Source organism: Parasteatoda tepidariorum, chromosome 7, assembly GCF_043381705.1.
Source record: "Parasteatoda tepidariorum isolate YZ-2023 chromosome 7, CAS_Ptep_4.0, whole genome shotgun sequence".
In the NCBI taxonomy this organism is placed as follows: Eukaryota; Metazoa; Arthropoda; class Arachnida; order Araneae; family Theridiidae; genus Parasteatoda; species Parasteatoda tepidariorum.
The window spans coordinates 50,509,850-50,531,590 of NC_092210.1; the positions used below are offsets into that span (position 1 = coordinate 50,509,850).

Genomic DNA, 21,741 nt, shown 5'->3' on the forward strand with positions numbered 1-21,741 from the left:
CAATCAATTGATATTCACAAGAGACGTACCTTGACATAACCTTAAATCCGTCGCATTGTCCGTGGGATTGTTTTCACTCATTTTTTACAATTGTTATCCACTAAATTTGAAAATAAAAAATACTACCCAATTAAATTATACTAGGAGGCTTCGCCCCCTGCGCGCTGGCGCTCGCCAATCCTCGGAACTGCTTTCGCAGTTCATTTCGGATTGCTTCGCAATCCGATGCTCACTTTGCTCGCTCATTGGATACGTTCTTAACGTCTAGCTTTTGTATACTTTTTGAACACTGAAGTTCCGAATACTTTTCACTGTAGAAAATTCTAAACCTGTGCATTTCAATATTAATTTGAAATTGAAAACAGTTCGCGTATTTTTCTTAATCACACTATTCTAAATTTCAGTTGTTGAGAAAAGTAACTGTTGTAAGTTTTGTTTTAAAGTCTTCCATCTAGTGTGTACAATGAGAAATAAAATGCTTTTCCGGCAAAAGAAATTAATTAGTTTTATTCTTATTGGCTCGTTACTACTGAGCACTCCAGCCCGGAAATTTCACGGGAGCGAGAAATAGAGGGCAAAACCTCACCCCGTCATTTTCACGGGAGCGAGAATGAAGGGTTTAATGCGGATTGGTTCAGAATTACGAAGTTGTATGAAGTACATGCATTTATACTGACGCATAAACATTCTGCTTTATTAATATAGATATGTATTTTAACAAAGGTTTTTTTAGACCATCTTAATGACAAGAATTAAATATACTTACTTTGAAAATAAGTAAATCTTACACGGTAATCACATAATCTTCCAAAAACAGTAACATGCAAGTTCATTCAGAACTATAAATTGATTACTAAACTTGAGTTGTAAGTGTTGATATTTTAGAAAATTTTAATCCATTTAAGAAACATACTTGCACTTTTCAACTGCGTGGATGACAAAAAAGAACAGAGAGGACTTGGACAGAATTTTGTTCGACATTTGGGATCAAATTATTATTTGATTTTACTCTTTTTGTTGTTAATATTCTTCCTACAATCATAATAGTTGCCAGAAAAAAAAATCAATTTAAATTTTTGGGTAATAAATTTTTAAGAACACAAAACAGGAATGCTCATATATATAACACTTTAATAAAAAAATATTTTAAAGATAACACAGAAATATAGTGTTACAGAAGTAAAAAATTCGAACAAAACAATTCTTTAACTGTTCAAAACGTAATAAAAATATAGGCTCAGAGCACATATATTTTCAAATTTGTAGAATTACCCATAACATTTTTTAAATATGTATAAAAATAAAATAAATTTTATAAAAATATTAGGGTAGGTTTTATCTTACTTATGTTAAGTCAATAACGAATCTGCAAGCATTATAATTTAGATACAGTTTTAATAAAATATATTTTACACTTAATAAAAGTAATGTATAAAAACAAACTTCTATTTATTTTTTTAATGAATTTTCAGTTCTTTCTAAATTTAATTAAATGGAATAAGCCTCGAGAGTTTTTCTAGGCTGAACATCCATTAAATTTTTTTCCTGAAAAAAATTATCATTAATTTTTTTATTAGTAATTACAGAAAGGAATTACACTTACTTGTGAGAGTTAAGTGTGGTCCTTAATCCTTCAATTTCTTCCATTGTTATTGTAATGTTTAATGTAAGAAAAGATTTAAAAAAAGAAATTGTAAGTATCAATTTATTTATAAAGAATTAGCATCCGTCGATTTCCTTTTGCAATGTCAGATCTTTAATTAGTTTTTTGTCTTGAAATTTTTTTATGTTAGTATATGTAATGAAGCGTGTGCATCTTTTATTGATTAGTGTTACGACAAAAAATATTAGAATGATTTTAAATATTTTAATAGATTCCATCAAAGAACGTTTATAATTTCACGGTATAATGCATTTTAATTACTTTTGCAGATACGAATAATAATAAACAAAGACAGTTTACATTTTATCTGTTGATAGTTTTGTAATTAATATTATAATTGCTTTGTTTATGGCTGTTGTCTTGTAATGTTTAAATAGTAAAGTATTAGTTCAATTTTTTTTTATTACAAATTTTCTAAAATTAAATTTAAAGTTTTACAACGTTCGTGAATATATGCATTTTTAATGCCAAAAAATTTAAGTTTAATTATAAATTTTATTTTTTGTATAAAATATGAAATTTAAAATCTCCTAATTTTAGAAGTAAAAGGAATAACTAATTTTTCAATGATATTACACCATTATTAAATATATATGCATTTTGAACTACAGCGTATCATTTAAATTTGCTGCAAACTTAATAAAGTGCAACTGAAATATGTTTCCCAATTAAAATTATCGTCCAGTAAGCAAGAGTGAGCATGGAAATTTTCATGATTATGTAGGTCAACTTGACGTCCTGCCAAATTTATAAATTTCATTTATTTAACTAAAATTTTTAGTGATTATTTGTTATCTGAATAAATTTAAATTTTCGGTCATTTTCTCAGTGGTACTATTTATAAGATCTGTAAATTTTTTTAAAAATAATTTTAAAATGGTCCTTTTTTTTAAAAAAATGTTAATGCCGTCTTTCAATATTATGAGAAAGTAGTGTAATAATGACCAAGTGTAATAATGACAGTAGTGACCAAGTAATAAATATTAATATAAAAAAATGATTGAGATTTTCTTCTTCCCTTTTATAACTATTTAAACAAACAAAAAAGTCCAAAAGTAAATCAATTTCGACCACCAACCTGAATAAGCTAATACTACTTATCTTAATTGAAGTATTGCTTAAGTAGAATTTTTATGAAATAAGGCATATAAATGAAAAAGTATATGAATATAACTTTGAAACTAAGTTCTTTAGATGCTGTAGCTGAAACAAAAATATTTAAGATGGTTCGATAAATATGTATATTGAAAGGAGCTTAAGAAAATAGTTTCGTCATAATTATTTGAATCCTACATCGAACTTAAGCTTACACAATTGCTGGTATACAAATGTCTTGTATTGTTTTCAGGTGCTGACAACGATTTGTGCAGATATGATGAGAAAAAGCATAGTGTTCGATGAAAAGAACCCTAAATATTTCTATTGTCCTCAAGAAAAACCAAAAGGCATGAACAAAATGCTTGTCAAGGCCAGACCTATTGACAAGCTATGTGAATATGCAGGACAACCTCCTAAGGAATTCAAATCTGATTGTTACAACGACATTGATGAATCTGACTATGCTTGCGCAGAAAAGGAAAGAATAATGGTAAGGATCAATAGACCGTACAGTATTATGGTAATGTGGTTAAGTTGTTAATCCATCTCCTTAATTCGTAATCGATTTTTTCAAATTTTCTGACTACAAAAATTTGAACAAAAATTTGATTTTTTACTTGAGTCTGGTCTAGGGGAATTATTGCTCAGCATTCGTTGATTTTAGGGATTTTTAACCGATCAGCAATAATTTAGATGGGATGCAGTGAAAATAAAGTGTGAGATGGTATATAGTGAAAATTAATGAAATTTAAAACACTTAAATTTTTGAAACTTTATATGAAAATTCTGAGTTTATAGATTTTTTCCACTTTAAATTTTCTGCTTAGAATTCCCCCCCCCATCTATTTGGCATATGTAAGAGTCTCAGTGCACAAAATATAAAAAAAAAAAGAATAACTGAATAACTTTTAATATAATGATTAAATTTTCCAGAGCAAAGATGGTTCATAGTTTCAGAGGGTAACTTCTTCCAGTTTAAATTTTTTTTTATGTCAACCAAACGTATGCAAGAGATACAGTGTGCAAAATATAGCAATAAAGAAACAACCTGATTAACTTTTGATGTAATGATCGGATTTTGCCCACAAAGATGCAACCTGCATGGCTCAAGAAGCTAAATTTAAATATGCTAATCATTTGATTCAGATGGTACTCTAGGTTATGAAATCAGACACACAAGCATTCAATTTTCTGAATAAAAATATAATTTTTCCAACTGATCCGAATTTTGAACCCACAAAATACAGAGGTAGCTGCAATCTGGAGAATATTGTTCCCTTAGTCTTCTGAATTTTAATTTTACTGTTTGCGAATTTTATCACAACTCTAAAAAAAGCTATTTAAGTGAATAAAAACAGCTTTGCACGTAATGATACAAGTAAAACCTCTTTATCAAAAGCTAGCTCTAATCAAATAATACATTTCTAATGATAATTTTTTTTTCTTGTGTTATGAATTTAATAATGATCGAAACTTTTTTAATTGGGACTTAATTTAACGCTATGCAATTTTCAATTAAAAAAAAATCTAAAATTTAATTAAAATCGGTTACAATTCGGTCGATTCCTTTAAACTTTTGAGTTTTGTCATTTAATAAAATGTAAAAATGTATGTATTATAACTGATTGTTGTAACTTAATTGTTGTTAGATTAAATAAAAAATGATAAATAATTATAATAATTTATTTTTTGCATGGAATCATCTTTGGACAAACGAGCTTTATACCTGTGTGCAAATTTTTTATTATTGGTATGATGTAAAAAATTTAAAAAAGTAAATTTAACATTAAAGCATTAAAACTTTTAACTGATTATCTAGCTAAATTTTTCTCATATTTTGAGGAACAGAAATCCGTATTGGTTAAAGGGAAAAACAAGTAAAATGAAAAATTGAAAAAATAAAAATAAATAAAACAAAATGTTTGTTTATCCAAGAGAAAGTAGGTTTTTGTACCTGATTTCGCAATTTGAAATACCATTTGCTCTAACTAGATGATAGCATATTTTCAAAGTATACCTTCTCCTCAAGTACATTTTATTATCTATATTTATATATTTATATGTATATATCGGTATAGATATAGACATACAAAACAAATTCAATACCAAAAATATTAAAATAAAGCACCTGAAAAAAAAACGCGTGTTCAATTTTCTGGCTAGATGCAAATTAGACGTGTTTGATTTGAACATAAAATAATTTAAAAAAATAAATAAAAATGATTAAAAAATCAAATGTCATATTTTCAGCATAAAGTGAAAGAGAGATTAAAATCCGATTTTTAGATTAAATTTCTTTTCAAAACGGTTGTATTCACCATAGCTAACAATGCTGCTTGTTTAATGTTAACCTTGGTTATTGTATTTTTTCAGACCAGGTTAAATCCTCCCAATGATACTGACACTACAACTATGGCGTCTACAACTACGACAAAATCTTACATGAAATTAAAGGCTAAGAAGTTGTAAAGGAAATGGACATCTGGTGGTCATTTTTGAAACTGTTTTTCTTCTGGCAGCTATAAAAAAATGGAAAATTTATTTATTTATTTTATCTTTTTCAAACTTTTTGGATTTTTTGTGATCATTTTAGTTAGATTTTGAGCAAGTTTTGTATACATTTAGAACTTTTTATGTAACGCATTATTTTGTGATATTTTTTCAATAACATTTGTAAAACTTTTGTAACACTGCTTTTTTGAAGAAAATTTACAACTTATTTTTTCATTTTAGAATTAAAAGGTGATTGTTAAACTGATTTATTTTTTTAATTAAATGTCTAAGAAAGTGAAGTTATCGTTTTTCTTTAGAATAAATATGATCACTACTATTTGCTAAATATTTTTTCAATTTCAGTTAATTTTATATTAATTGAGTATAAATTATTTATGAAGTTAATTAATCATTAATTGTAATCTGTTTTGTATCTAGGAGTTTTAAGCATGAACTGATGAGTTTTAAGCACACTGAGAAAACAAACATGGTCAAAACTATCGGAATATGGTACCATGTATCTGGGAACACTAAAAAGCACAGTAATTTTTACCAAAACACTTTGGTAATGATTTTGGTAAAATTAACCACAAAGCATTGTTTTATAATCTGTGCTAAATTGTCGTAAAATTTGGTAATTTTCTTAATGATAGATTAGAACATGGCATAAAAAGCATTTATTCGGTAAAATATACTTATCATCAGTTTTGTATTTGTTACTAAATGTGTGGTAATAAAAACTAAAATTTATAAAAGCAGAATGTCCAGTAATCTGTTACCATATGAACGGAAAAACTACCAATTGAATGATTTGAATATTGTATATTTTGGTTTTATTAATCTAAATTACGTTTTCTCAAAAATGTTTTTAAATTTTTTTTAAATCAAAAATGTCAGTACCATACAGAAAAATAATTTTACCAGAAATTTTCTTTTCTCCGTGTAAGACCTCACTTAAATCTACTAATCTTAAAGAAAGGGACAGCACTCTACCAAATAGAACGTAATAAGCTGCACTACTAATGATCAAATAAACTCTCTACTCCGCAAAAGTGAAACAAAAGGTAGTACAGAAATTAGGTAGCACTATGAATGTTAAAACGAGAAATTTCAAATGCCACTTTCTTAGGAGCTATTGAAAGTAATTGCATAATCGTTTTTCAGTATAAATAATTAGATTCCCAATTGATTGCAGATCCACTATGGGGATAAATTTAGAGACTTATATGGCCAACAGTAATGTGATACCATGAATTAAGACTAATACTAAAAGTATGGAATAAATAACGTGTTAGTTGTTCAAACCATTTTTACACTTGCCGTTGAAGCCTATATATTAAACAATATATTCTATATATTATTGTTCAGAAAATAATATTTTTCATATTATACTATATTGTTTGTATTTAGCAATTTAAACAATTTAAGCTATTGAAAAAACAGCTATAAAGAAATTTAAATAATTATTAACGGTAGTTCGCAATTGAATATTTTCTTTCCGAGGTTCAGAGAAAACCGTTATATAATTTCTTTTATAAATATAGACGTGGAGTCATAGTGATTCAGGGGATCATAGTAGCTCAGGGTCATGGTGGCTCAGGGGATAGAGCGTTCGCCTTCCTATGAGGTGAACCGGGTTCTAATCCCAGAGATGGCTGGTTGATATGAATTCCGTATCCGACTTGCACTGACCACAATGCTGACGCAAAAATATCCTCAGTGGTAGACGGATCATGGGTTAGAGTCCCCTTGCTGTCAGGCTGATCGTGAGAGGTTTTCGTTGTTTTCCTCTCCATGTAACGCAAAGGCGGGTTAGTTCCATCAAAAAGTCCTCCACCAAGATAAATTTCTCCCAGAACTTTATCCAGGAGTTCCCTTGTCTCATGGAGAGGGTTCAAAATTACAATGCTATGTAGTTGAACATTTGTAGTCATGCCTGAACATCATGCCAAAATTGAGTCGGTTGTTCAACGTCGGTAATAAAATAAAATAAAAGTAAACAAAATTTAATAACGAATTGCAAATAACAATTAGAAACATAAAATTTACCTTAAAAGTTGTACTTGTGTATCCTTAATAGTCTTGGATTAGTCAATGGGCTCTCATTCGGCCTTCTCAAATCAATAAGAAAAATTTGACTATTTGTAATAGTTCAAAATGGAATCGCATTATTTAAAAAAATAACATAAAATATATTTAATTCATTTTTATGCAGCCATTGATACATACAACTGAGAAATTTAAAACTTTATTTCTTGCAATATTTCTAAAAGCGAGTATGCAATTTATAAACGTTACATGAAATTTAAAAAAAAGTATAACATTTTGAAATTATATTTTAAGTAATTAGAATATTTATTTTTATTTACTGGGGATTTTAGAGGAACTATTTATTTTCTGTTATAATTCTAAATGAGATAATATAAACTAAATGCACTATCTGTCTAAAAGTATGTGATTTGGACTAGGCTTTTCGTGATTTGCATTAGGTTCCTAAGTTCCTGTGGTTGCAAGCATAAACTTTGAGATGCATGCAGTCATTTTAGACAATGCGTTTGTCCCAACTTTAGGGCAATATTTGAGGACATTTCTCTTCCAGCAAGGTAACTGCATTTAAACATCAAGAAATGCACAGTTAAGGTTATAAAAAATGTAGTTAATAGACTACGTGATAGACTACTCTTAATAGACTACTAAAATAGACGTTCAAAAACTGGACTGGTCTTCTCAGACTTCCAAACCACCTTAAAGTAAGATTTTCGCCATTGCATCGCACAAATATTATTTAAAATCCTCATTGTAGATACGCAATGCCCTTTTTTTTATAGATATTATTATCATTGCTGCATTCTGTTTATCGAAGTATTTATATTTTGCCCTAATCCTGATTTAGATACTATTTTAAGACGCTGTTTTGCCAAATTTAAATCAATTTATTAAACAAAAATTATAATAAATAAATATCAATTCAATGCTTTTGAAAACTGCTTCTTTTCGCTTCATATTCACTGCTTTTTTTGTTTTGCTGGTCACGAAAAAAAAAACCTTAAAAAGAAGTAAAAGTTTTGCTAAAACGGAAATATTTCCGGCTTTGATATTCACCTTCCGGATTGTCTTCTATACCTTAACTTGCTCATAACTGGTTTAATTTCTTAATCATTTAGAGCACAATCAAAAGGAAATTTTTGAAAAAAAGCTAAGAGGAAAAGAAATATAAATTCTCTACTATATACTATTCTTATTCCTTTCAGAGTTTAAAATAGTAATTTTAGACAAACCAGATACCTTAAATCAGTGCTTCTTTTAAAACGAATCAAAATATCTTTATCATTATCAAATTCAATTTGAATTAAAAACCAGTATCTTGCAAATTCTTTCTAATGACAAATTTAAAATGTGTTATTATGCATTTTTGAGGTAGTAAAACACGTATAGGATGATAGCGATAAAAATCGGAAAAAGAATCTTATGAATATGCTGATAGGTTATCTAACAGAAACTGATAGCATTATTTATCTATATTCGATAGAATTATTAGTTGTTTAGCATACTTAGTATAGCTGCCTGAATGCATGCGGGTATAGTTCAGTGGCAGAGCATTCGACTGCAGATCGAGAGGTCCCCCATGGTTTAAATCCGGGTGCCTCCTAAATGAATAAAGTTTTTCTTGAGATCATAAACCTGAAATAAAAATTACGTCATAAAATTTTGAAATTCCATTAAAGTAATACATTTGATTTCTTACCTGTCTTTTTTTAAATAGCACTTCTACATCACATTTTTTTTTATTTGTTAATATTTTTCGACATAAAAAAATTAACAATTCAATGAAGTTTTTCAATACATTTACGTGGAATAAGTTGCTACTTATTTCTCATTAACACATTACTTGAAAAAAAATTTTTTGGTTTAATTTTATTCTTAAGAAATTTCTTTTTTTTCCAGACTAATGTATCACTTTTTATAATTCAATTTTTGATTTGACGGTAAAAAAATCAACAGAGATTAAAACTTGTTTATCGCATTTGATAATATAAAAACTTCATTCGTTGAAAAAGAATAAATATGAAGGCTGGAAAAAGTTGACTAATATTCTAAACGAGCCCTCAAGAACATAGGCGCCCATTCTCAAGACTTGCCAGGCATGAATCAGGGAAACAGAACACGTAAAGTTCCCGACGAAAAAATGAAAATAAATAAAGATGAAAAACAAAGTGACGAAGTGGTATGTTACTCCTCCGAGCATATTAAATTAACAGAATTAAATTTCGGCCGTGTGTTAACAGCAGCTGTATTTTCTTTTACAGATAGCGTGAGAGACGTCATTCTGTGTGCATGTTATTACCGAGCTTGTATAAAATGCATGAATTGCTGAAAGTTGTTGTCACTTTACTAATTCACGGGGATCGTAATAGCATGGCTGGTAAGGCGTTAGGCCCATGTCAGAGAGGTCGTGAGTTCGCTCCCCACCATGATTCCTCGTGTATAAAACGGTTACTGGAGAGTGCCAAATCTGTCTGAGTCACAAAGTCCTTCAAGTTCCCATAACAAATCAATACCATTGGGGGTACTGGATTAGCGACCGATCGTGCTCTGTTTCTTGTCAAAATTTCGATCTGCGAATGGATGGTGCGTGAATCGGGAAAATCCCTGTAAATCGGGAAGTGACTTATACATATCCTCTTCGGATCATCTTCAGGGAAGTTTCTAAGACCATTGCCAATAGTGCACTGTGCAGCTTTAGTGCGACGCAAATAAATGTATCAGCACCTCTAATTCCAGTTATTATATCGTAGCGTAATGTACTATGTTACCCTTATATTTTTAAGCAGTATTATAAGAAAATATTTTTCACTTGTTTGTTGTATCAAGATAGTACTCTGTATTTAATAAAAGTTGTTTAAATCTACAAATTTCATCATAAGACTCTCCACTTCCCTCACCATCCACTGTTCTACCTACATAAGAAGAGCGGTAATAGGCCTACTCGAACTCGTAAACCTATGGTCCACAACAGGGAAATATTTATTCTAGTTAAGAGTGAAAAGTGGTAGAGTCTATTAATGAAACAGTTTTTACATTTCCAAATCTTGGGGATTTTAATTACTCAAAATGGAGAATTGACATGAAAATTTCATTAATGGACGAAGGATGTTTGAATTTCATAAGTGGAAATAAAAACCACATGAGGATACAAGAACTTAGAGAGACAAATCGGCTCATCATCTTATAAAATAGCGAATCTACACGACAATCTACATGGGAATCGAAAGAAAGTATCAATCCCTAATTGCTGATACTGAAGACGGTAAGACAGCTTGAGAAACGCTGAGAGTAAACTTCGAACCTACGAAGAGAGCTAGTCTGGTTAGTTTGGTGGATGATTTCTTTAATACATGATTTTGTTTTAAACAAAGACGTTCTTATGTGAAAAAGCCTATTTGAGTTTAAGTAAAAAATGTGAAACATTGTGTGTTGAATCGCCAAATCCTAACTAACATATCGGATAGTCTCTGGAGATTTCACTGCAACATCGAATATCTGTAAAAAAGACAGTTTTTAATCATTTAGACGGATTACACAGCCAGATGTTTTGGTTCGGGATACGAACAGTTCATCGAAAGTCATAAGAGCAGTTATGAAGAACATGTCCGTTACAGATTTCACTATTATGGACAGTAAGGGTAAGGTGAAAATTACTTTTAAAAAAATTACTTTGATAGTTCTTGATAAGTTGAATGATTATAATATGTTCACTGTAAACATAAACAATAAATTTTATGTGCTATATGGATATCCGACTAAATTTGAAGATAAAATTAACGAAAGTTGGTAAGAATGTAGCTATAGATTCAATCTTAAATTGAAATATTGCATACATAAAAGATTCTGTCATGTGAAAATACCGTTAATTCAAAGTATGAGTAAAAATAATGCAGTGAAAGGTATTTAAAATTTAAATAAAAGCAAAAACGAAAATTGTACTAGCTGCAAAATTTCCAAATCTACTTGATTATCTCAGAAACGAAACCGAACTATCATAGAATTACAAAAACATGCTTAGAAAAAGTTCATTGTGATTTATGGTGACCTTCTCCAGTAGACTCTATAGGCGACAACAAATACTTCTTATTTGTATTGATGATTTTTCTCGTAAAATTGATGTATATGCTGTAAAAAGTAAAACGAAAGTTTGTGAATACTTAAAAAAATATTTAGCTTATTCTGAAAGGGCTTATTTTGTTAGAACCGATAACGGATTAGAGTTTTGCCACTATGAATTTGATAATTTAAGTAATCGTGGAATTAGAATTAACGTGTACACATCCGAAATGAACGAGATATCGAAAAAAATTAATAGAACTGCTATGGATGCGCTGAGAGCTATGCTATATGATAGTGGTTTATAACCAAAGTTTTGGCATAAGCCTTGTTTACTTTTGCACGAACCAAAAACATATGAGAGTATAAACTAACAAATCACTGAAGTCCAGTTGAGATCTAGTCTGGTTTTAAACCTTTAGTAAGACAAGTTATTTTTGGATCACTAGCTACGCTAGCAATCCCAAAATTCACAGAAATAAAATTTAATCTAGAGATAAACTTGGGATTTTTTTGTGTGGAGAAATTTGCCTTTGTGGAGGACTTTTTGATGGAGTTAACCCGCATTTGCGTTACATGGAGAGGAAGACCACGAGAACCTCCCACGGTTAGCCTGACGGCAAGGGGACTCTAACCCATGATCCGTCAACCACTGAGGATATTTGACGGCAGCACTGTGGTCGGTGCAAGTCGGATGTGGAATTCGTATCGACTGGGATTCGAACCTGGTTCGCCTCATTGGAGGGCGAACGCTCTATCCCCTGAGCTATCACGGCTCTGGGATTGTTGTACTGTAGGAAATGAGTACAGAATTTTCATTCCAAAATACAGGAAAGTAATTGAGACAATCCATGTTAGCATTGATGTAGAAATTTTGTTTGGCAAAACAAATCCTTTGAATATGTTAAATTAAATCTAAATTTAAAAAATGAGTTCGATAACTTTGATTATAAATCTAGCAATGATAAAGCAGAAGTGTTAGATAATCAATTTTCAAATGGTTAAACGTTCAAACATTGGAAAATTGTAGTTGTAATGAATTCTGTATTTAACGCTAAGGATTACAAAATCAATCTCATTAATTAAGAATTACAAGATTAATCTCACTAATAATTAAAATTTTTTTATTTATTTTTAATTGGAGCTGCAGTAATCGCCATTCATCTAGTGGATATTTAACAAAATTTGGAGTTTTAATTTTTCGCTAGCGTTCGAATGAACAAAAATGTATTGCCCTTAGCTCGATGGGATCTGACTTTGTTGGCTTACATGAAAGAATGAAAGAAACAGTTCGAAGTAATTGACTAATAATTTTAGAGTAATTGACGAACTTAAATTGCACCAGACAAAATTGCACCAAAAGTGTATTATGATAGTCTCAGCCTGCTATACATTTTTCTAAAACTTTAACTTAAGACTGAAAACTTTAAGACCAAACATATAGGTATGGGAGAAATTTTTTGCGTTCTTTTTCTCAATATTTTTTTTTATTGTTTTAATGAATTCGCCATAAATATTTTTATCTTCACTCTGATATGTTTTTTGTTCATTTTCTGTTTGATTTGACGAAAAAATAAATCAAACAGGATTAAAACATGTATTTCTTTGCTTTTGCGAAGAATTTTCTAATTTTTTCTGAGTAACACATTATTTTTTTGTTTTACTTTATTCAAAATAAAAATCTCCACTTTCACAATTATTACTTTAATTCTATATTTAATTTGATTTCATAAAAAAGAAGTATATATACAGATATTAAATCATCTTGTCACTTTAAATAACATGAATATTTTTTTTAACCTGAAAATTATGGTTATTATTCAATATGAAAAAATAAACTATTAATTGTGTTTTTAATTTCAAATTAAGGAAAAGATATATTAATGTTTTGAAAGATGAAATAAAATACTAAATAAGAACGTGTTCCATCCATATTTCTTGTTGAGAATTCTATGTTATGTAACAGGTACATTAATTTTGGACTTTTTTATTAAAGCAAAAAGCTCATAGAGGCAAAAAAAAAAATTACTGAATTGATACAAGAGGTCATATATCTGTCATAAATATTTTCGATATTCCATGCTTCAGACTTTAAAATAAATATAAGGTTTAAAAGATAGGTGATTTTTTGCGATTTATATAATAATTAAACCATATGAATTTAAACAATAGTAATAATAAAAGCAAGTTTCACATTTCTTCTTTCGAAATGGAACAAATAATACAACTAATATCAAAATTTTAACGGAGGAAAATTGCATGAATATTTAATTCCAGATATTTTGTCAGTAGGAATAGATTTTATCTATATTTTAAAAGTCAACTTTCCGTTATTTCTTATTTTCCTTAACACAAAGAAAAATGCCAAAAACGTACTTTTTTAAAAACCACTTCGAACGCTTATTCAATTTATTATTGAATGTAGCTTCACTTCAGTTCTAAAAAAACATGTCGAAGCTAAAAAAAAAATATTGCAAACGGAAAGAAACTCTCGTTAAGTAATTTGTGGTATTTGCTCTTTTTTACTAACGTACAACTAGACAAAATGAAACTGATTTAATTTACCATTAGTGCCCGGTGAACAATTTTCCAAATGAATGTAGTAAAAAAACGCAGAAACGTATCCATCACATAACGACATTAATTTAGAAACGGAGATAGCGACACTAGCGATCGTTAAAATTAAGTTACAACACAAATAACTCAAAAGAAGAACAAAAACATTTATAAAAATGGCTTCAATATATCTCTATGATTCTCGCCTAGTGGCGTTTTTGTACATTTCTTTATGAGAAATCAGTATAGAGCTAGAAGCTAGGAATCTGTTGTCTCAGCAGCTTGCTGCAGCTGACACTAGTTCTTTAAGATGACGGACATTTTTATTGGCTACTTGACTGATTACTTCCACTTCAAGAGAAAAACCGTTATTTCCCAGCTTAAAAATCGTTTTCATGTTTTCTTTCTTTACTACGCGTTATCGATTGCAATTTTTTGTTTTAGAAAGAAAATAGATGAGGAACAATTTTTTTTATTTTTATGGTTTACTAGAAAAGCTTTGCAGCTCGAACAACTTTTATAAGATCTAATAAAACACTTTATGGCCTATGTTGGAATTATCTTCAAGGTAAAAAGAACCTTTCAAATTAATAAGATTTCCGGATTGGATTACGTGTGTTCAAATAATAACATTTTTTGCTTCCTACACAGTTTATGAACAACTTCAAGTTAACTCATTACAAGCTACTAAATTTTTTTGCCCCATTGTTGTAAAACAAGTTTTTGTCTGTATGCAAGGAATTAAAAACTATTTGGATAAATTTTAAATCCAAGACTAATATAAAGTAGACATTAAAAAATATTTATAACTAAACAAAGGGGTCTTAAATGCAAAGGCCATACATATGTTGGTCAATTCAAGAGCATTTGTGCTATTGAATTAAGTATAAGGGGAACATACTGTAGATGAAATGTGCAACACATTTAATGGAAATTTTTAAGACACATAAACTAATATTATAAAAACCGAAATGCTTGACTGAAACAGGCTAAATATCGCTTAGAAAAATAATTATTTAAAGACAATATAAACAAAATGTAGTAGATAGTTTTTTTCTCTCCAAAAGTTCTATTCTAGAATTGTTATTTTTTTGGATACTATTTCAACTTACTTGAATTCTTATAACTTCTGCTTATTTGTGTAAAAGATTAGGTAGAATAATTTGCGTATATGGAGATGCAAAATTAGATAACTATTATAGTTACGTAGATTACGATGTAAAAATAGATATTTATTACGTATATTATAATGTAGAAAGATAATTTTCAAAAGTAGGAGAAAAAATTTAAAATAGGAATTTTTCTTCTTCAAGTAATATGAAATTTTTAAAACTTATTGATCGCATATACTTCTGCACTATTTAAATGTTTTTCATAATGTTTTTTTCTTTTTTTGAAAGTATTTTCAATTTATACGTTTTAGGCAGATTCCATCAAAGTTGTCATGCCTGTTATCGAAATTCTTATTATTTTTGTACATATTCTAATCAAATATACTTCAAACATAACTTTAATATTAGTAATGTTAATAGTATGTGGAATTTTAAAAGAAAACTTTTCTAAATAATGTCTGGACTGTTATCAAGTTTGTCAGGTCTCTTCAAGATGGAGTAACAAATATGACCAGTCACGAGCGTGACATTTTACAGAACAAAAATGCAAGAAATTAAATTACTTTATGTATTAAAACGTTATTTGTCTAGGACTAAAAACAAGGAAGCTAGATTATAAAATTTTATATATATATTTGGTAACAAGCATGAACAAAGAGTGAAACCATTTACCATTAAAAAGCTGTTCATTTATAAAACGAGCATAGAACATTCAAAATAGCTGCTTACATTTCCTTTCTTCATCTACAACGGTAAATAAGTGTTGCCATACATAAATATTAAATGTGTAGTACAAAAAATTTGAATAAGTGTTTAGTAACAGACTGTGTCTACAAATAGCGAAATTACTGTAGTCACTACTTTTAATTGTAGTTTGTAGTATAGTGCATTACATTTTTTCACAGTTTGTATAGTGTAGGGCACAACTTTTTATTTTAAAAAAATTGTGTAGTGAGTAGTATGATATAAAAGGAAAAAAAAAACAGTTTGTAGTGATTTCTAGCAACTACAGGGTTATTCATAATTCTCTCCGCCTGTAAATGCCATTTTTCATTACTACAACTGGCTTCAGTGGTACATGTTACTGCCATCTACCGGCAACTGCTTAAATTAAAACTTGAATACTTTCGGAATAATTACATATGTTCTTTTTTGCCATATTCGTCTTCGTTTCTTTACTATAATGCTTCGAAACCCCGGAGGGAATTATGAATAACCCTGTACATTTTAGTAAGTTAAGTAACGAAACAAGGTTCAAACGCAGCTAATTATTCTAATTTGATTCGCGCAAACCTTACGTAGGTTTGTCAATCGATGAGATGAGAATGACTCTATAAGGCCGAACGTTAGTAGGAATGATGTTTTATGCTCTAGTAGAGTACCAATTCTTTTATAAAGCTTGGCAGCAGTATTTTGTTTCATTTTTTCTTGAAATCTTGCAATGGAATTTCGCCACGTGTAATCTCGCCATGTTTCTGCGCGATAATTGCTCCTGCGTTTATGAATACCGAAGATGGCAGCTATTTTGAAGGTTCTTGATGCTAGTATTGGACTGTTCTGGCCAGCGTATAATACTTATTTAAGCGTGATGGAAAAATATGAAAACGGGAGTTTTTAGCTGTGTGCAAATTTTCCTGTTGAAAAAGTTAAAAAAAACTGTATGTTTTAATGTTGTCTGCTTCTAATATGAACCTTCAAATGCGAATATACACTCGCGGAACACTAAAAGAATACGTGCATGTTATTCAAAGGGAAGAGAATATATATATTTTGTTCTGTAATTTTCGATATACTTTATTTCTTATAACCCCATAAGCATTACGCAACACTTGCGAATGTGAAAACTATCATTAAACTTTATTATTTTATTTCAACTTTTTGTGTGTGTTTTGTCTTAGTATTTTGTCTGTCCTCGTCATGGAACACTGTTTTGAATTTCTTATAACTTCAGAAACGTTAGTAATTAGGGTTCTGAAATTTGGACAAAGACTAGGAGCAATTTTTGCCCCCGATCCGAAAAATCGATTAAAAACTATATTTATTCCGTTCGGGAGAAATGTTTGAAAAATAATTTTTTCGCAATAGTTTAACATTAACCATTGTTATAAATCGTATCGTTTATGTTTTTTATAGCTTTATTATTTTTCAAGTCATCAACATGAATAGCATGTGGATCATTGTTACGTCACCAAATTAGCCTTTCTAAAATTATCTGAAATAATGTTTAATTTGTTTATAGATGTGCTTTTAAAATAATAAGCTGTTTCTGTTAAAATAATAAGGTGTAATAATTTTCAAAGATTTAATGAATCATAAAATAAGAAAGTATAAAATAAAATTATTCAAAAAAATTTGAAATAAGATACTTTTCAAATTTAAAAGATTTTTAAGTTTTAAAAAATTGGTGTCGGTGGCTGATTTATTATTCGAAATCCCCAAACTCTTCGTCTACTTTCTTTAAAAATTTTATAATAAATTCCTGGAACACAGTTTAAGCCATTTAAAATTACATAATACCTAGAATATTAGCAGAGATAAACTAAACTCGATTTTTATTAGTTACACGCAATATTTCATTTAATACTTTTTGTGCAGACTGACAGAAAAGTTATTGAAAATATTTTAAATTATTCTGTTTTATAATTATTGTTTAAAATAAGGGTTTTTTTTTAAATTTCGCCCTGGAATACTGATTAATCTGATTTTTGTCCAATTTAATTTCGTTTTTCGTTATTAATAATTTTTTGTAGATAATTTTGTTCAATAGTTGAGTTATTTTCTTTAAAATAAAATATTATAAAAAAACATTGTCTTTAAGACGAATTAGACAGTTCAATAAAAATAAAGAATTAATGTTTTCGATCGGAAATAAAATTCTCAGTTTACCTAAACCGGTTAAATTGCGTTCTGTTAGGATTTTGAACTCAAGTGGAAAGAAGTAAAATATTAAGATTTCGAATTAAATTATTTTTTTTAACGATATTTGAGGACTTTAATAGCAGAGTAACGACAATACGAATAGCCTTTCATTGTTATTCTTTTTAAAATTTTAATTCTTAGGAATAGTTTAGTTGGCAATATATCCTTTTTTTATTTTGCAGTAGAATTTGTAATGAGTTTTTTTTATGCCAAGCAGAAAAGAGTTAATTTATTTAATTATTTATTAAATAGTGTAGTTATTTATTAAATAATAGAACTCACCAAATATTTCAGTAAATATTATTATAATAAGTTTTTTTTAATTTTAAATTTTATTTTAGTAATATTTTCTGTTATGTCTCTAGATTGGGACAAGGTGGGTGAAAAGATGCTTTGGTAAACATGTTATAAATGTATGATAAAATTGTTTTTCTTAAAAGTTTTTCTCAAATATTAAGTATAGCTATTTAACAGTTAATCTATTATCTTCGTGTGTTCCACTTACATAACTCCTGAACAGATTGTAGCTAAAGTCTTGAAATTTAGGCTGCAGTTGAGAGATATAAATTAAGCCCCAGATCCTAAATATCTTTCAAAAATGTTATTCAAATCTTTGGGAAAGACATTTAAAAAATGAAATTATTTTTTATTGGTTTAACATTAGCCGTGTTTATCAATTAAACTGTAGGCGATTCTGCTTTTTCCTTCTAAATATTTAAAAGATTATACCAGTGATGCTTGCAGGGTTGCATCTCTATTTAATTAAAAAAGAAGGCATTTATTGTGCTTTCATTAAAAATATTTATTTTCTACTAGCCGGGATAGACTTGTTGACAGGGCGCTGGACTCACGTTTGTAGAAACAGACTTCCATCACTCCCCGTGTAGTAAATTGTGACTGGTGCATGTTAAATCAATCGGGTTACGAAGTCCTCCATGTTCTCATAACAAATCTAAACCTTTGGGGGTACTTAATTGAAGAATCGTTCTCTGGTTCAGGAAAAATTACGATCTGTGGATGTATAAATGGGTATGCTCTATAAACAGGTGTGATGCATGGCTGTGGCAGAAGTCGAATTCTTGCCCATAGATGGCACCACTGGAAAAACCCCTCTATCTTAATAGCAGATGACAACAACAACATTTATTTTCTACTCATTATATCTGTTGAGCTCTACTGTAAACCTTGATACCTTTTAAGGGCCGAATTAGAGTTCATAAAGTTATCTAAACTGCGTTTTTCTTCTATTTCTAGTTAAGCTCTCAAAATGTTTTTCAATAAAACTAAATAATTTAAAATAAACGGCAAATTGAATTGTAAACGTATTAAGATGCAAAATTAATTGAGAAAAGATACATAATTTCCGAGGACTATAAAAAATCGTCATATTATTATGATGCATAATTAACAGTACTGGTGTTGTGGCAATAAGTGCAGTATTAATAGATACATATGTGTTGATATAGATACGGTTGTAATGTGGTTATAGGTTTCTTCGATAAGAGTGAGAGAAAATTATTTGAGTGTGGTAAATTTGTACTATTATGAGTTCGTCTCGAACAATAGCATCATACTGAATGATACTAAATATAATTTAAATTTATTTCGATGGAATGATTTTTTAAACGTGTGTTTTGCTGACTCTAATAAAGTGAAGGCACCAGTGAAGGTAAGAAATAATAACAATGAATAAATATTAAGTCTAATTTTTAAAAAAAAAATTACTCTAAATATTTTTTTTGGTCGGTGTATTCTTTTTAGTTTTGTGCATGATTTCGTAGTGATGATTATGACCAATTGATTCAAAGTTCATCTCCATGCCTACAGAGAATACAAAGAACGAGTATTCAGTTCGTATTAGTATAAATATAATATGATTTTAAATGTAGCATGGTTTTTATATAGTTTGATGTATCTTATTTATAATTTTACTAACTTTTCCCTTGGATTCATATTGATAGTCATCTTTATAAGCGGTTCAAAAACGTTAGCATAAATTGAACCGGTGGTGGGTTTTCTGTAATTTAATTATATACCAAGTAAATTAGTTAGGACAAGTTTGCTTTTCTTAAATTTAGTTCTTTTAGACTTGATTAACCCTTTAACGATCGGTTAATTTTCAAGAAAACGGACATAAAAGTACTTATTTTTATGGCTTTTGTGTTAGTATTACGTATTTGATTAGTGCTAACATCTAGTTTAAAATAAACTAATTATCTATAATTACCTTAAAAATATCCCGGTACTACCATCTGGTGTGTAAAATGTGAAATAAAATTTTTTCCTGGCAAAAGAAATGAATTAGTTTTATTCTTATCGGCGCGTTACTACTGAACACTCCAGCCCGTCAATATCACGGGAGCGAGAAATAGAGGGCGAAACCTCACCCCGTCATTTTCACGGGAAGGAGAAGCGAACAAACTGTAAAACGCCGTCTGAAGCAAATGCTTTTTTTTCCTTAACAAATGGGGATGAAGTCTAGTCTCTTTTATGAGATATGATGAATTCAATCAAGAACACATAAAGTACGCGAAGAGATTACTCCACGGAAGCATATATTTAACACATTTCAACATGACCTGGTATCTTGTTATAGTTCCAAACTGGCCAAAAAACTTAGCGATGGAAAAACAAAACGATATTATTAAATTGAAATGGAAATTTAAAACTAAGATACAATGCAGAACTTGTGAAATAATTTTGAAGAATCTTTTAGGCAAAATAATTTGCACCACCACAATAAGTGTACAGAGGTGAAACTATTAAAAGAAAATTTGACCCTGAATAACATTTCCCCTTAGGAAAGGATTTTTTGGAACTAAAAACTACAATTAGGGGTTGAAAAAGGGTGGTTAATTAGTGCTACCTATTAATTAAGCTACGAAACCAGTCACAAAAACATTATTTTCTGTACAATACCTTAATTTTGACGGATTTGAAATCTTGAATAGATAAATTTGGAAGATAGCAACAATCTCGAAAATGTGGTTTGAATAGAAAATTGTCAAAAGAGCTGTCGGAAGTTTGCATCCCTTAATAATAATTTAACTTTTTTCATATTTCGCCATATTTCGGTAAATTTTAAAGGGAAGCAAAACATTTTCGCCCATAATTATAAAATTTATAAATCCTAAGATTATTCTATAACTGAAAACAATTTTCACTAATTATTTATTATTTTTAATAATTTTATTTCGTAAGGGTTGAAAAAAAATTTGAATTTTAAATTATGAAACTTTTTACGCCATTTTAAATGAAAGAATGAATATTTTCTTTCCAGATTTGTGGTTTCTAAATGGCTATTTGTCCAAAACTTTCAACATCACATCAACATTTGGTAACAGTTCTGTGACAAACCTTTATAACACTTTCTTTGTGTAACTTCAGTGCAATGTACCTGCCATTCTTCTGACGTCCTATGTTGACTTTTGCTTTACAGTATGATAATTTTTCTCCATTGTTTTTCGTGGTCAACCACTTTTTCAGACTTACTTTTTAAACCATTTCGATTATTAGTAAAGAGATCAATCAAAATTTACAATCCAATCGTTAATGATTTAATGTCATTAAAGGATTTGTCTTTCTCCGATTATTTTATTACTCATTAACATAACTTCAAAGTGTATACGCATAATGATAGTTATGTCGTTAATGCGAACTGAATATGTTTATATATATATATAGTTTATATATTTATAGTTATAGTTTATATATACAGGGTTATTCATATAAGTTCAAAATGAAGAATGAAACAAAGAAAAATATTAGACATATGAAAAAAAAGGGGGGGGGGGAATA

General features: G+C 29.1%; 1 protein-coding gene and 1 long non-coding RNA gene across 2 annotated transcripts in view; both read left to right on the plus strand.

Annotated features, from left to right (window-relative positions):
• The window catches only part of LOC107453813 (uncharacterized), a 13,245-nt gene extending 7,692 nt beyond the window's left edge, over nt 1-5,553 (plus strand). The window contains exons 3-4 of the mRNA XM_016070774.4: nt 3,012-3,251; nt 5,135-5,553. Of these exons, the coding sequence (XP_015926260.1) occupies nt 3,012-3,251; nt 5,135-5,230 (336 nt within the window). The 3' untranslated portion in view covers nt 5,231-5,553. The remainder of the gene's footprint in view (nt 1-3,011; nt 3,252-5,134) is intronic.
• A 5,246-nt stretch (nt 5,554-10,799) lies between these two features.
• On the plus strand, nt 10,800-21,381 carry LOC139426024 (uncharacterized). Its single transcript, XR_011637271.1, has 2 exons — nt 10,800-10,938; nt 21,224-21,381. It is a non-coding gene; the product is annotated as an uncharacterized lncRNA (long non-coding RNA).
• Nucleotides 21,382-21,741: the final 360 nt, after the last annotated feature.